At 41.6% G+C, this 14060-nt stretch overlaps 1 protein-coding gene across 2 annotated transcripts in view; it reads right to left on the bottom strand.

Annotated features, from left to right (window-relative positions):
• GPIHBP1 (glycosylphosphatidylinositol anchored high density lipoprotein binding protein 1) overlaps nucleotides 1-14060 on the bottom strand; it is an 18114-nt gene extending 4054 nt beyond the window's left edge. Inside the window, exons 1-4 of one of the 2 annotated variants that reach the window (XM_051971226.1) lie at nucleotides 13949-14060; nucleotides 13021-13209; nucleotides 12157-12279; nucleotides 4329-4445 (exon numbers count right to left, since the gene is read on the bottom strand). In XM_051971226.1, the coding sequence (XP_051827186.1) occupies nucleotides 4329-4445; nucleotides 12157-12279; nucleotides 13021-13072 (292 nt within the window). In that variant the 5' untranslated portion in view covers nucleotides 13073-13209; nucleotides 13949-14060. Of the gene's footprint in view, nucleotides 1-4328; nucleotides 4446-12156; nucleotides 12280-13020; nucleotides 13279-13948 lie in introns of those variants that run through there. The other variant, XM_051971227.1, reaches the window with a different exon arrangement.

Here is a 14060-nt window from a genome sequence, read left to right as displayed (position 1 = left end):
TGGGTAATATAGTACAGAACTTTCAGATGAGGATCAATGACAGGAGAAGCAGAGGAGATATTGTTATTAGAATATCGCAGAGAACACCTGAACAGAAGGATGCAATAGAGAAGGACTTTGGCTGGCAACAATGCATGCTTTCCCTTGAAGGGAGACTTCAATTATCCAGATACTTGCCTGGAGTCTTTCCCTTGTCAGATGTAGAATAGTCAACAAATTATTGATCTATTTTAGGGATAATTTTATCCTTCAAAAAATGGAGGAAATAAAGAGTGGGAACTGCTGTTCTGGATTTTATTCTGATCAACAAGGAGATTTTGGTTGTTGGAGGAGAAATGATGGGTACTATGGTGATGAGTAGGATGGGAAGAGGAAAATGACTAATCTATCATAAAACTCAGGATAGAAGGAAGGTAAGTCATCAGAGTGTAATACACAACCTAGATTTGAGGAGACTTTACTTCAAAAAGTAGAGAATAGAAGAACAATAGGATCCACCAATTCTATATATCCCCAGGAGGGATGGGAAGCTTTTATAAATGAAATTCTGAATACACAGATATGATTCTAAAAAGGAGGAAAAGAAGGAACTGCCTAGATGAGGTTATAGAATGGTGAAATGAATTCAAAAATCAAGTCAAATTAAAAAAAAAGATATAGAAGATAGGTAGGTAATAGGGGATGAATGTGCAACAGTAGCTTCATTCTATAAGATCAGAGTCAGGAACACTAAATTCCAGAATGAGCTAAGACTGGTAGTCAATGTTAGGGCAAAAAGAAGGCTCAGATGTTTTCTGGTACCTCACATGTCCCATGGACTCTTCTATCTCCCGACTTCAGACTTTGTCACTAGCTGTCCCCTCTCTCCACCTCCTGGTTTCCTCTTCCTTTAAGTCCCAACTAAAATCCTAAGAGATTTGTAAGAGAGAAGCCTTTCCTGAACCCCTTTAATTCTGCTTCTTTCCTTTTGTTGATTATTTCCAATGGATCCTGATTGTAGCTTGTTTGTACATAGTTGTTTGCATATTCTTTTCCCCATTACCTAGCAACAGAACAGGGAATGTTTTGTTTTTCTTTGCATCTCTATCACTTAGCACAGTACTTAGTACCCTGTGCTTAATAAATATTTATTGACTGACTGATTATCTATCCTGATCCTCCAGTGGCTAAGTATTTTCTTATCCTGAAATTACTTTGCATTTACTTTTCATATTTGGTACTTACCTGTGTGTCTGTTACAGTCTCCTTTTATCCCCTTTCCCAATGTAATGTAACAAACATCTTTGTAGTCAAGGACTCTGTTTTAGCAGCCTATAGACCAGAAACCAATCACATAGCCTCCTAAGAGATGTAATTTTTTCAACCCTTTTTAATAGAAGAAGATGGAGGAAATATCATTCAAGACTTGGGAGATGGCGGGAAGTTTTTAGTTTTTTTTTTTTATTCTTTGTTATAAAATATGACTCTCTGGGAGGGCACTACATTAGGAAATATACAATAGGTGTATGAAAACAAAAGATGTTCATAAAAAATTTAAATATAAGAGGAATATCAAAAAAGGTTAGGACAATTATTTGGGTAGATAGGATGATGACAAAAGAATGGAAATGAGAAGCCTAATTATCCAACTCCCATTTTGCTTCTGTTCTTTTCCCCAAAATCTTTGGATTGAGAAATTAGAACATTGCAGTTTAACTGGGAGATGAAACCAAAAGTGAGTGAGAAGATGATACAAGAGCATTGAGTTATACTTTGTGAGTTCAGGCCATTGGCCCTATCTCTTAGGGAGTTAAGAAAAAGGCAGATTAAAAATGGCTATCAAATGACAGCAGTATCTCTACTGGGTCTGTATCCTAAAGAGATCATAAGAAAGGGAAAATATATGCAAAAATATTTTTAGCAGTCCTTTCTGTAATGGCAAGTAACTGGAAATTGGATGGATGCCCATCAGTTGGGAATGGCTGAATATGTTATAGTACATGAAGGTAATAGAATATTATTGTTTTATACAAAATAATGAGCAGCCTGATTTCAGAAAAGTCTGGAAAAACTTGCATGAACTGATACTAAGTGAAGTGAGTAGAACCAAGAGGACATTGTACACAGCAACAACAAAATTATGTGATGATGCTGTAATGAACTTGGTTCTTTTTAACAATGAGATGATTCAGGCCAGTTCCAATAGACTTGTGATAGAGAGAACCATCTGCATTCAGAGAGAGGACTTTTGAGGACTGAATGTAGATCACAACATAATATTTTCACTTTCTGTCATTTATTTGCTTCTTTTTCCTCATGTTTCTTTTTGCTTTTACCTTTGGATTTGATTTTTCTTGTACAAGATGATGAATGTAAAAATATGGTTAGAAGAATTGCACATGTTTAACTTATATTGGACTGCTTGCTGCCTATGGGAAGAAGTGGAGGGAGAGAAAAATTTGGAACACAAAATTTTGCAAAGGTGAATGTTGAAACTTATCTTTGCATGTATTTGGAAAAATTAAAAACTATTAAAATGAATATTTAAAAAAGAACAAGGCAGCTATGAATGCAGAACTTTTGTTACCAATTTTTGAAAGATAGAAATAAAGGAACAAATATTTATTAAGTATCTACCATGTATCTACCAGACACTGTTTGAAGTGCTTTACAAATATTCTCTTATTTGATCCTCACAACAATCCTATTATTATTCTCATTTTACTAAGTTACTGGATAGTAACCTGCCCAAGGTCACACATAGTAAATAGCTGAGATCCCAGCGATCTATCTATTAAGTTACTTAGCTGTTTATAATCTTTGAAGGATCATGGAGAAGAGATACTATCAACTTGAAAAGGGGAAAATGCTATATGAGTTTTCAAAAATAGGAGAATGGTTTCTGCATGCTACAAGTTCAAAACATTTTCTTTAATTCCTGGCAAGGTTCTAGGGTGTGTGTATGTGTGTGTGTGTGTGTGTGTGTGTGTGTGTGTATAAATTTATAAGCTTTTAGAACGCAATGGATGGCTCACTATGAGCCAGCATGTCAGCCATCATCAAGAAAAGGTCCAGTTAGGTTCATCTCATTTCCTTTGTGGATATGGTTATCAGAGTGGTAGATTAAGGGAACATCGTAGGCAAACTGATTTTGGCAAAACAAAATGAAAACAAAGCAAAAACCAAACCTTAACAGAAGATCCAGGTGAATATCTGGAATCAATTTAAAAATTGAGCTTTACTAATAAAGGGTAGGGAGAAATGGCTTGATAACAGAACCTCCGGTGGGAAACGTGGTAGTTTTTAGTAAACTTCAAGCTCCATATAAGTCAACAGTGTGATATGACATATAAAAAGCAAAAGAATTTAGGGGAAAAAAAGAACTTAAATTTGGGAAGCGACGATCCCTCGGTTCTCTGTCCTCATGGGATCACTGTATTCAGTTCAGGGCTCATCATTTTAAGAAAAGCATGACTATCTGGAATGTGTCCAGAAGAGGGCGCCCAAGATGTAGGAAGCCGAGAGATGCTGCCAAAAACGGGGATAAAGGAACAAAGATGCTCAGCTTGGAGAAAAGATCGTTAATGGGATCCCCGTTGTTATTTGAAGGATTGTCGAAAGAAAGAAAGATCAGATTTGTTCTGCTTGGGACCTGGAGATGAAACTGGGTCCAACGAGTGGGACAAATGTGCCAGCTTAGATCTGATGGCAAGATAAATTCCTAAAATGTAGATTGTCTAAGATTGGTGTGGACTGGCTGGACTGGTAATTGGAGTCCCCTCCAATTGTACTGTGGATAAATGAGGATGCGTGCTGAGGTATAGATGGACGACATGGCTTTAGTGGTTCCTCACAACTCTGAGATTCTGTGAATTCTAAAGTGCTAAAGAAATGGGTCGTATCATCCTCATCCTCATTATTATTCATTGTGACCATAACCAAGGTAGACAAGAATTTGGTTCTCCCTTCTTGGACTGGGGAACATGAGAGTATGGCGAAGTCCCAGACAACAGAAGGAAAACAGGAAAAAGATCTAGAGGGAAAGGGTGATAACTGACCAAGATCATAGACTCATGGAACGGTAGAGCTAGAATGGGCCTTAGAACCTAGAATGCCAGAGCTAGAAAGTCCTCGGGGGTCTTACTTTTACACATGGGACACTGAGCTTTAGGGAGAGATAATATACTCAAGATTATGGACCTAGTCAGAGGCCAAGCTGGGACTCAAACCTGGTCTCCAGGCTTTCAGTTCGGGACTCTAACCAGGTCTGTCTTTCTCCTGAACTCAGATGATGTTACCTTAGGACCAGCCCCTCCTGTCTAGGATGAACTCCTCTTTCCCCCATTTACCTGCATTCCCTCTAGTGATGATGGTTTTGCAGAAGGTCTGAGAGGGTGAGCAGGTTTGGATCTTATTACAGCGCTCCTCAATGGATTCTGACTCACAGGTGTAGCATTCCAGGGAGCCTGCAGACATAAAGGAAAGGGGAAAAATCAGACAAGGGAAGAAGATGCTGTGTCAGGGACGAACAGGATAAAATTCAAAGATAGCCAACCATTTGGCTGCAATCTACCTGTTCAGTAATGTGAAATAATCACATTCTTCCCTTTCACATTCTCTGAATATTAACCAAAGGGGTGAATTAGTAGTTTCCTAATCTCACTTTTGTTTTCCTGCCTCTTCATTTGCTCAGACAGTCAGTCACCTACCCAGTCATCCACACTATTCCTCATCTTTGCCAACTGAAAATCTCTCTGAACTGAAGAGCTCTGAGTGCCGAGTGAAACATACTGTTTAACTTTATTTTTCATGCTATTTTTCAGCTTGACAGTTGTTTTTTTTTTTAAAGGTAATCTGGGTTAAGTGACTTTCTCAGGGCCACCCAGCTAGTAAGGGCCTGAGGCTGAATTTTCATGCTTTTTAAATCTTTTTCTTAAAGCTTTTTTTTTGGGGGGGGGGAATGGCTAACATGGAATTTTTTTTTGCATGACTATACAAGTATAATTGATGTCATAATGCTTACCTTCTCAAGGTTTGGGAAGGGATGGGGAGAATATGGAATTCGAAATATTAAAAAGAATCTTAAAAATTAAAAGAATCTTCCTTCCATTGGCATATTGCATCCCAATTTCATAATTGGGAAATATTTAACAAAATAAAAATATAAATTTTAAAAAAGTCTTCTCTTTCTTCAAAGCTCAGTACAGTTGCAACTTTTTCTTTAAAGCCTTCCCTGATTCTACACTTTTATCACTTTTTTGCTCTTATTATATTCTATCATATGTTATTATATTTATTTGTGCACATGTCATTCTCCTAAGAGAATGAAAGTGCCTTGAAAGACTTCATTTTTTACTTTTGGATTCTTGGTACCAGTGCCATACCTCATACTAATTGAATTATTGAAGGAAAACACGAAGTTAGAGGAATGCTCATTAGTGAGAAAGTAGGGAAATGGCTAAGTTGGAAGGGTTTCTTTTTGTATATACATGCCTTATTCCCACTTCCACATTTTTGCTCTTGTAGTTAGCTTCTTCCATTTCCATCATCTCACCCTCTCCATCCATTCAAACATTAACCATTGTTCAAATGCCACCTCCTTCAGGAAGCCTTCCTTGATTACTCCAGCACTCACTTCCTTCTCCCTTCTTTGAACTCTGAGATTCACTATCTAAATTCGGCATTCGACACTTAGCTCTTGCAACCTCTGACTTCCAGGGCCTCTGGACTTATATCACAAAATAGTATTGTCAAGGTTACAACTGTACAACTGTCATCAGCTCTTCAGTAATCTCTGCCTAAGATCTCAGGCAGCTCAGAGCACAGCCTAGGACATAAGTCTTCTCCAGGAGTACAAAGAACATAGGACAGAAGCAGACTCAGGACAGACTCTCCAGAATTGCCAGGTTTGTGTTATAGTCATAGTTTAGTCCTCAAACTTTTTAAATAGGGGGCCAGTTCACTGTCCCTCAGACTGTTGGAGGGCTGGACTATAGTAAAAACAAAACCTTTGTTTTGTGGGCCTTTAAATAAAGAAACTTCGTAGCTCTGGGTGAGGGGGATAATTGTCCTCAGCTGCTGCATCTGGCCTGCGGACGTAGTTTGAGGACCCCCGTAAGGCTAGTTTAGAGAATTCTAGTCCAGAGGCCCAGGCCTTTTCTGGTTTCATCTGCTCCTTGTAGGCAGCTTTAGAATGGGAGAGAGAGCAGTGATTTTTCCAGGACTATTGATAGAAAATGCTGGTTTCCCATTCAACAGATCAACTCTCTTATCTTCCAGAGGAGCTAATATATAAGCTTCCTGCTTCAATTCCTCTATGAATTTCTATGGAACAGTGATCTTGTTGGTGAGTGTTCCCTCCATGGGTGCTGATAACATCTCCTCATTAGTACCCCAACCACTGGCTTCTCTTCTCACCCAGTGTGATTTTGAATGTGACCTTTCAGAAATCCTCCAAGGAGAATCTACCCAATGTTTGGAGGCCTTCCTTTGGTAACTGATAAAATGTGACCTTCCTGAAGACAGGGGCAGCAACATGAATTAGTGGATACAGCAACAAGTTTGGAGTCAGGAAGACCTTAGTTCAAATGTGGCCTTAGACACTTGCCGACTGTGTGATCCTGGGAAGTCAGTTAACCTCTGTCTATGTTAGTTTCTTTGTTGGTAAAGTGTAGGTAATAATAGCATGTCCCTCCCATAATAACTATTATTATATTTATTGTTAATTTGTTAATATTGTTAATTTTTAATTTTTGTCTTAGTATTTTAGTGTTTTGCACAGCATCTGGAGCTTTGAGAAAGGGATCTAGATCTATGATTTCACTAGTATTGATGTCTTTTGTGTTATTTCTGTCACATGCTTCATTATTTATAGATTTGTGCCCTCCTCACATCTACCATGCATTTGTCTATTGCCCTTTGGGGTCACTTGAGAATTTTATTTTTGTGAGATTGTGGCATTTTGTAATCTATAGACATAGGTATATGGGATGTGTGTGTGTGGGTGTGTGGGTGTGTGCATGTGCATGTGTGGTATGTATTTTAAAGGGCTTTCATATAAAGGAGTGATGTGAGATTGGTAGAAGGAACTGCCTTGTATTATTTCACTATTTCTTGTGTATCTTCTCTTTCTCCCTTCCTCTCTCCTCTTTCCTTTCTTCACATCCTTCCTTTCTTTCCTTCCTTCCTTCCTTCCTTCCTTCTTCCTTCCTTCCTTCCTTCCTTCCTTCCTTCTTCCTTCCTTTCTTCTTTCTCTCCTTCCTTCCTTCCTTTCTTCTTTCTTTCTTTCTTTCTTTCTTTCTTTCTTTCTTCTTTCTTTCTTTCTTTCTCTCTCTCTTTCTTTCTCTCTTTCTTTCTTTCTTTCTTTCTTTCTTTCTTTCTTTCTTTCTTTCTTTCTTTCTTTCTTTCTTTCTTTCTTTCTTTCTTTCTTTCTCTTTCTTTCTTCTTTTTTCTTCCTTCATCCCCTCTCCTCTCTTCCTTCCTTCCTCTCTTTCTTTTTTCCTTTCTCCCACCTTTTCTCTCTTCTCTCTCTCTCTCTTTTCCCCTTCCTCTTTCCTTCCTTTAGAGTTTAATAATTTGCCTGACATATAGTGCTTAACAAACACTCATTGCCTTAAATGCAGTTGACCTTGAAACTAGATTGTAAAGTCTCCAAGGGATGGGATTGGGCTTCTATTTCCTTCTTTCCTTATGGATTGGGGATAAAAGACAGACTTACTGATGGACTGAAAGAGAAAAGAAAAATCATTGGCATATCGCATCTAGAGCTAGAAAGAATCACAGAGATTATCTTGTCTAACATCATATTACATATGGAAAAACTGAGGCCTCGATCAGTCAAGTGATTTAGAGTAGCAGAAGGAGGTACAAATTCAAAACCATATCCTATGAGGATCTCCTGAAGAAATTATAGATGTGTAGGTTGGAGGAGAGAAGACTTGGAGGTGAGGAAAAAGTGATCTTTACATTCAAGAAGAGGAAATATTATTAAGATATAGAAGTATTAGCTTTGTTCCACTTGCACTGGGTGGAGGCACTAGGATCAGTAGGTGGAATTTACAATCAGACAAAAAAAGTTAGAGAAAATGAAAAACTTCCTAACTATTAGAACTATCCAAAAGTGGAATGGACTGTTGAGTAGACACTGGGTAAGTCCATATTGGGGATGTCATAAGATCATAAATTTGAACTGGTATCTTAAAAGAGTCAATTATAGGCATCTTCCTAGGAGAAGTGGTGGTAACAACTGTGGAGCTGAATTACAAAGGAAATGAGGGGCAAGAATGGGTCAAGCTGGGGACGCCAAAGGCTGGGCTCAGGCAGTGTGGTTGTGGTTGGCAGCCCATATGACTTTGGCCTTCCCTCCAGGCCATTCTTCACACAGATGCCCAAGTCATCTTCCTTATGTACCACTTTGATCAGGGCACTGTCCTAGGCCTCTGTTGAGTTATCACTACCTACAGGATCAAGTATAAATCTTCTGTTGTTGACAAGAAATCTAAGTCTAGTGCCAAGATACCTGTCCATCTTTTTCTTATACTACCCTTGTTTTAGAGAGTCCATGTAACTGGACCATCTCTCTCTTCCATTCTCATGAGCTGGATTCCCTTTATCCCACTGACTACCATTTCTACATTTGATCCTTCCTCTTTCCCCTCTACCCTCAATCCTCTCCCTTTTCATACTTCTTGATGCACTTTGCCTTGACTTCTCCTTTACCCTTATCTTTCTCCCTCTCCTCTACTAGTATTGTTTCTTTATCCGTCCTCCCATTAGATTTAAAAAATAGGACCCAAAACATTCCCCAAGCACTTAATGCCTACTGTGCACAGACTACCATCTCAGGTTTTGAGAGGAGCTGGAGTTTTAGACAAAAACTTGTCCCTCCTTTCACAAAGCTCTATGTCCAACTAGGGAATAGGATATGCACAAAGATTATGCTAAAACACTTCATTTCTTAATAAATATAGCTGAGAAATTCTAAGATATGTAAAAAGAGAGGTTAGAGGGTAAGAATCAACAGATAATTACAAGGCCTTCCACACAGTAGGCATTTACTCAAGTGTTTGTTTTGTTGAATTCGGTTGAACTGAAGAAGTGCAGAGGCTTTCAGATAACATCAGAACAGAGCCTTGGGAGGAAGAAGGGGAAAGGCAGACAATGGGCCCTGGGAGTCAGCCAGCTGGGAACTGGCCAAATGCTTAACCCCATTCGTTGCCAGAATTTAAGACAGTCCGAGGACAGTGTCCACTTACTGTCACCAGGAAGGGGGACATTCACTTTTTCTTCCCTCTAGATAAAGTTCAATCCTCATCTTGAAGTCAAAGAGTTGGAGCTGAAAGGAACCTTAGAGTTGGTCTGGATCAACCTCCTTCAAATTGAAGTTGAGGAATCTGAGATCTAGAGAAGCCCTAGGGTCTCACAGCTAGTGGGGTCTGAGGCAGGATTTGAACCCAGATTTTCTTAACTCTACTTATATCACATCATGGGGGCTTTCTCTGCCTGTTCCTCTTCTTTTATGAAAAGATCCCCCCTTTTTTGTTGTCATTTTTGTTATTTGTCTTTTATTCTCGAAGAGGACCCCGATCACACAGGGAGGAGATGCTATGACATGTGAATGAACTGGGTTTTTTGTGAGGGAGGGCTGGGCAAGGTCACCTGCCTCACTTTTAGTAGGAAATACACTAGAACTGGAGACAAAAGAGTCCCTATTCTGACCCTTAGGAGCCGTGTGACTCTGCATAATTGTCTTACTTATTCTGAACCTCAGTTTGCGCCTCTGTAAAATAGGGATCACAGTATTTGTAACACCTATCTCACATTGCTGTGAAAGGACTTTGCAAACCTTAAATTGCTCTAAGGAATTAGGTTCTCTTCAATGAGAAGCTCACATTTCCCTTTCCCTGCCCACACTGCCTTCTGCTCATTTCTCTCTTTTCTGAGCTCCCTTTCCCATACAGCTGCTATTACTTATTTGGACTTTTAGTGGAAGTTGTTTACTCTTTCCTCCCTACTCCACCCCAGAGAGCATCATCCCTACTGACTCACTGCTCCTTGTAGGCTTGGTTTGATTGCTATGATCAAGAAGCATTTGCAATCTCCAACCCCCATTGGGAAGCTGTTCCTCCTTCTTTTGAACCCCTCCAAGATCAGTGCCTGGTCCTCTCTCTTCTTGCCTTATGTTATAATTAACCGTGTCTTTTTCTTCCCTTCCCAGCCAAGCTGCCAGCTGTGAGGGCAGGGACTGTCTTCCTGCCTTTTCTCCCCTAGCCCAGAGCTCCCAGGACTGGCTCATATCCCTGCTTTTCTCAGCTAGCCAAATATTTCTCATCCTTTTACTAGGGGCTTCTTAAGCTTTTTAAAATTCTGGACCTCTTTGATAGCCTGATGAGACCTATGGGCCCTCCTCAGAATAACATTTTTAAATGAATAAAATAAACATAGAATCACAAAGGGAACCAATTATATTGAAATACAATTATTTAAAATACAAAAATGTTCAGGGAAACCAGTTTCTAATTTAACATCTTCTAGAAAGCCTTCCCAAATCTCTCCAGGTGGAAGGGATCTCTAATACCTACCCATTCCCTAGCACATGTCCCTTAATAATAAAATAGCTACATTTACAAGGGCAACTAGGTAACACAGTGGACAGTTAGGCCTGGAGTTGGGAAAGCCTGAGTTCAAATGCAGCCTCAGACACTTAGTAACTGTGTATCTTGGGCAAGTCACTTAACACTGTCTCATTTTCTTCCTCTGTAAAGTGGGTTCTAGTATTTTTCCAAGAAAACTCCCAAAAGGGGTCAGTAAGAATAGGATGTGATTGAAAATGACTAAACAATAAAAGCATTTACCATGTGCTTTGAAGGTTGCAAAATGCTTTATAAATGGTATCTTGTTTGATCCTCACAACAATCCTTAGGGGGTCCGTGCTATTATTAGCCTCACTTTACAGGTAGGTAAACTGAGGCAGGCAGTTACCTAACTTCCTCAGGGTCCCATGGCTAGTAAATGAGGTTAGATTTGAACTCAGGTCCTTATAGCTTCAGGTTCAGTGCCATATCCACCCTGCCAACTAGCTGCCTCTCTGTGTCACCCTGCTGTGGAGGCGACATGTGCCGTCTCCTCTCTCCTGAGGGCGCCTCTGCCGGCCTCCTGCTCATGACAGACACTGCTCTTGGGATGCTTGCTGAGATCCTAGGACATTTTCCTTTGACATGACCTTCCATCTGTGTCTTGCCCAGTTACTTATATTTTGTCTCGCCCTGTAAATGTAAGCTTCTTGAGGGCAGGAGTGGCCTTTTGTCTGTCTCTGTCTCCTCGGCACTCTGCCCGGCGCCCCGCACAGTTGGTGCTTAATCTCTGACTGGCTGCAGCTCCCTGGTCCCCTCCCTGTGGGAGCTCACTTTGTGCACAGTCAGCATGGAGCACACTACCTACTGGTCTTAAGCGTGAACTTTCCTGTTCTCTGGCTGGCCCTGTCCAGTGATCTCACCTGGAGGACCGGAGGTGTCTGCAGAAAACAGTTCGCCCATTTACCCAGCAGGCTTCGGGCCTTTGCAGTGGAAGCGGCCCTGGTTTGGAATGCCGGAGTGGGGTGGGGTGGGTGGGAGGACCTGTGCCTCTGGGAGGCTTCTGGAGGGCTGTGGGACAGTGGCTGCTGTGTGGGAAAGTACTGAGTGATGCCTTTCCAGGGCAGAAGGTCTTCCCCTTCCCCTCTCCCATCAAAGGCAACCTCCTGAGGTAAAGCTCCATTCACCCATGGCTTGTTCCAGCTCTGCCAAGCAGCTCACTCCCCTCTAAGTACCGATTTCTCTGCTTCAGACTGACTGAACAAAAAGGCACTTGGTCCCTTCTTTGTGCCTTTCTTTGCTTAGGTTGTTTCTGTATTTGGAAAGTCCTCCCCTGGCTTTGCTTCTTGAACTCATGCTACCCCCACTCAAACCCTGTGATAAACAGAGATGGCTAAGACAAGCGGTGAAGGGGTTAAAAATCACTTCCTCCAGGAAGCCTTCCCTCCTTCCCCACCCTTGTCTGTACCCCTACTCTTGTCTGTACCCCTTTAAAGCCCAAATTGTGGGAATAATAATTATCTCTGCATGCTTCTTTTCCCACTGCAGCTCCGTAGGTCCCAGGGGAAGAGGGCTGGAGCAGGGAGGATTTGGGATAGATTTGTACCTTCATAGGGAATGTGCTTGATTTCAACTTCATCCTCATCATCATCTTCATCATCATCATCCTTATAGTCGTAATCTTCATCTGTGCTTTCATCTATTGACTTTGTCTCCTTCTGTTCACTCCCTGTCCCAAAGTGAGAAATATAGGTCTGAGTTAGGTGGTCCCAGGAAAAAGTTTAGGGTCTCTGGTGGGACCTCTAAGGGGCTCTATCTACTTTCTCCTCTGTAAATTCCACTTTCCTCTAGTCTCCTCCTAGCTCCCGAATGCCTGTGGGCTCCCTGTTGCCTGCTACTCAAGGTCCTTAACAATTTAACCCTAACATGTCTATTATGACATTTTCTATTATGGAAAGGCATTGGACTCAGTGTTGGGAAGTCAAGATTCGAGCCTTGTTTCTCCTGAAGATTCACTGCGAAAGCCAATTCATGGCCTTCTTGGCTTTTAGAATAGCATCAGACTCAGAGAATCATAGTGTCCTGCTATGCTTTCATGGCTTAACACTGCCTTAATTCCTGTGAAACATTCTGTATTTAGAGGCAGAACTGAGTCCCGAGTCGTGATTTCTCAAAGGCCAATAGCAGCACTGGGATCAGAACTCCAGTCCTCTGACCTCCAGTCCCTCCTTCATTCCATTTACCCTGTGGTCCCACAGGCTGCTCTACTAACAACGCAGCTCTCCAATGACGGGCTCTCCAGTGGGCCTGCTGGAAGCTCCCCAGCAGGAAGCCTTAGCCCCCTCTCCCAGGCCTCCCGACTTCTCTGCACTTTTGTTCTCTCCTGAGGAGGAGAGGCCTTTCCCCCGTCTAACACCTTTGCTCCCTCTTACTCATCACCCCCAACTCCAGTGCCCAATCCCTCATTCACCTTGATCCAGACACAGCAGGACAGCCATCAGGATGGTAATAAAGACCCTCATCCCCACAGGACAGCCTTGCAGCCCAGCTCTGTGCTCCGACAGCTGTGTGGTCAGTGGTGTCTCTTAGCCAGAGATTTGTTGTCTCGGTTGTCTTGGTGCCAGAGATGGGATGGCAGCAGCGTCCCGGAAAGGCTGAGCTAAAGGATGCCAGAGAAGGAAGGGAAGCCGTGTTGGATAGACAGACCGACTCAGCTCCCAGCTGAGACAATTGTTCTCCTCCTTCCCTGTACATGGGCTCTGGTCTTGGCACAGTGCCTGTCACGTTTCTCTTCCTTCCCATTCCCCAACTGGACCCTGGGGGACACTGGAGGTCAGAGGGGAAGTGGGGAGAGGAAGAGGAAATCATTCCAGTCCTGAGAGGTCAGACAATTCCAGGAGCCTTCTTCCTGTCCACCTGTCTCCCATTCCCTCAGTCCCTGGAGCGAGCCCCATTTACCATCATTTAATACCCTGGAACCCCTCTCACCGCACCCAGGACACCATCCTTTTGAAAACCCAATACCAGAGGAGAGTTCAGCAGGTGACGGTTCAGTTAAGGCATGTTAAATAAAATCTGATGGGCCAGCTTTTGATTGCTGCTCATGTCGTTCTGACTTATACTTAAGTAATACTTTAATGCACTAGGGCAAATACTTAATCAGGAATTTTAGTACACTAGGGCATACACTTAAGTAGTAACTTTAATGCATCAGGGCATATATTTAAATCAGTAATTTTAATGCATCAGGGCATATACTTAATTAGCAACTTTAATGCCACAGGTCAAACACTTAGGTAGTAACTTTAATGCACCAGGGAATTGGTAGCAGAACTATGGAGCACACATCATCACACCTCTACAGGGATAGAAGCTCTGAAGCAAACCCCTGCACTCACCTGCTTTTAGGCTCCCCAGCCAGATTATTGTTTGTGAATGTTCTGCCTCAGGCTTCAATTTTAGCAGCTCCCCTTTCCTCTCTTTGTAAGGGACACTCCCTTATAAAGTCTT

The sequence above is a fragment of the Antechinus flavipes genome, chromosome 1, assembly GCF_016432865.1.
Source record: "Antechinus flavipes isolate AdamAnt ecotype Samford, QLD, Australia chromosome 1, AdamAnt_v2, whole genome shotgun sequence".
Classification (NCBI taxonomy): Eukaryota; Metazoa; Chordata; class Mammalia; order Dasyuromorphia; family Dasyuridae; genus Antechinus; species Antechinus flavipes.
This window is presented reverse-complemented; position numbering and strand designations above follow the sequence as displayed.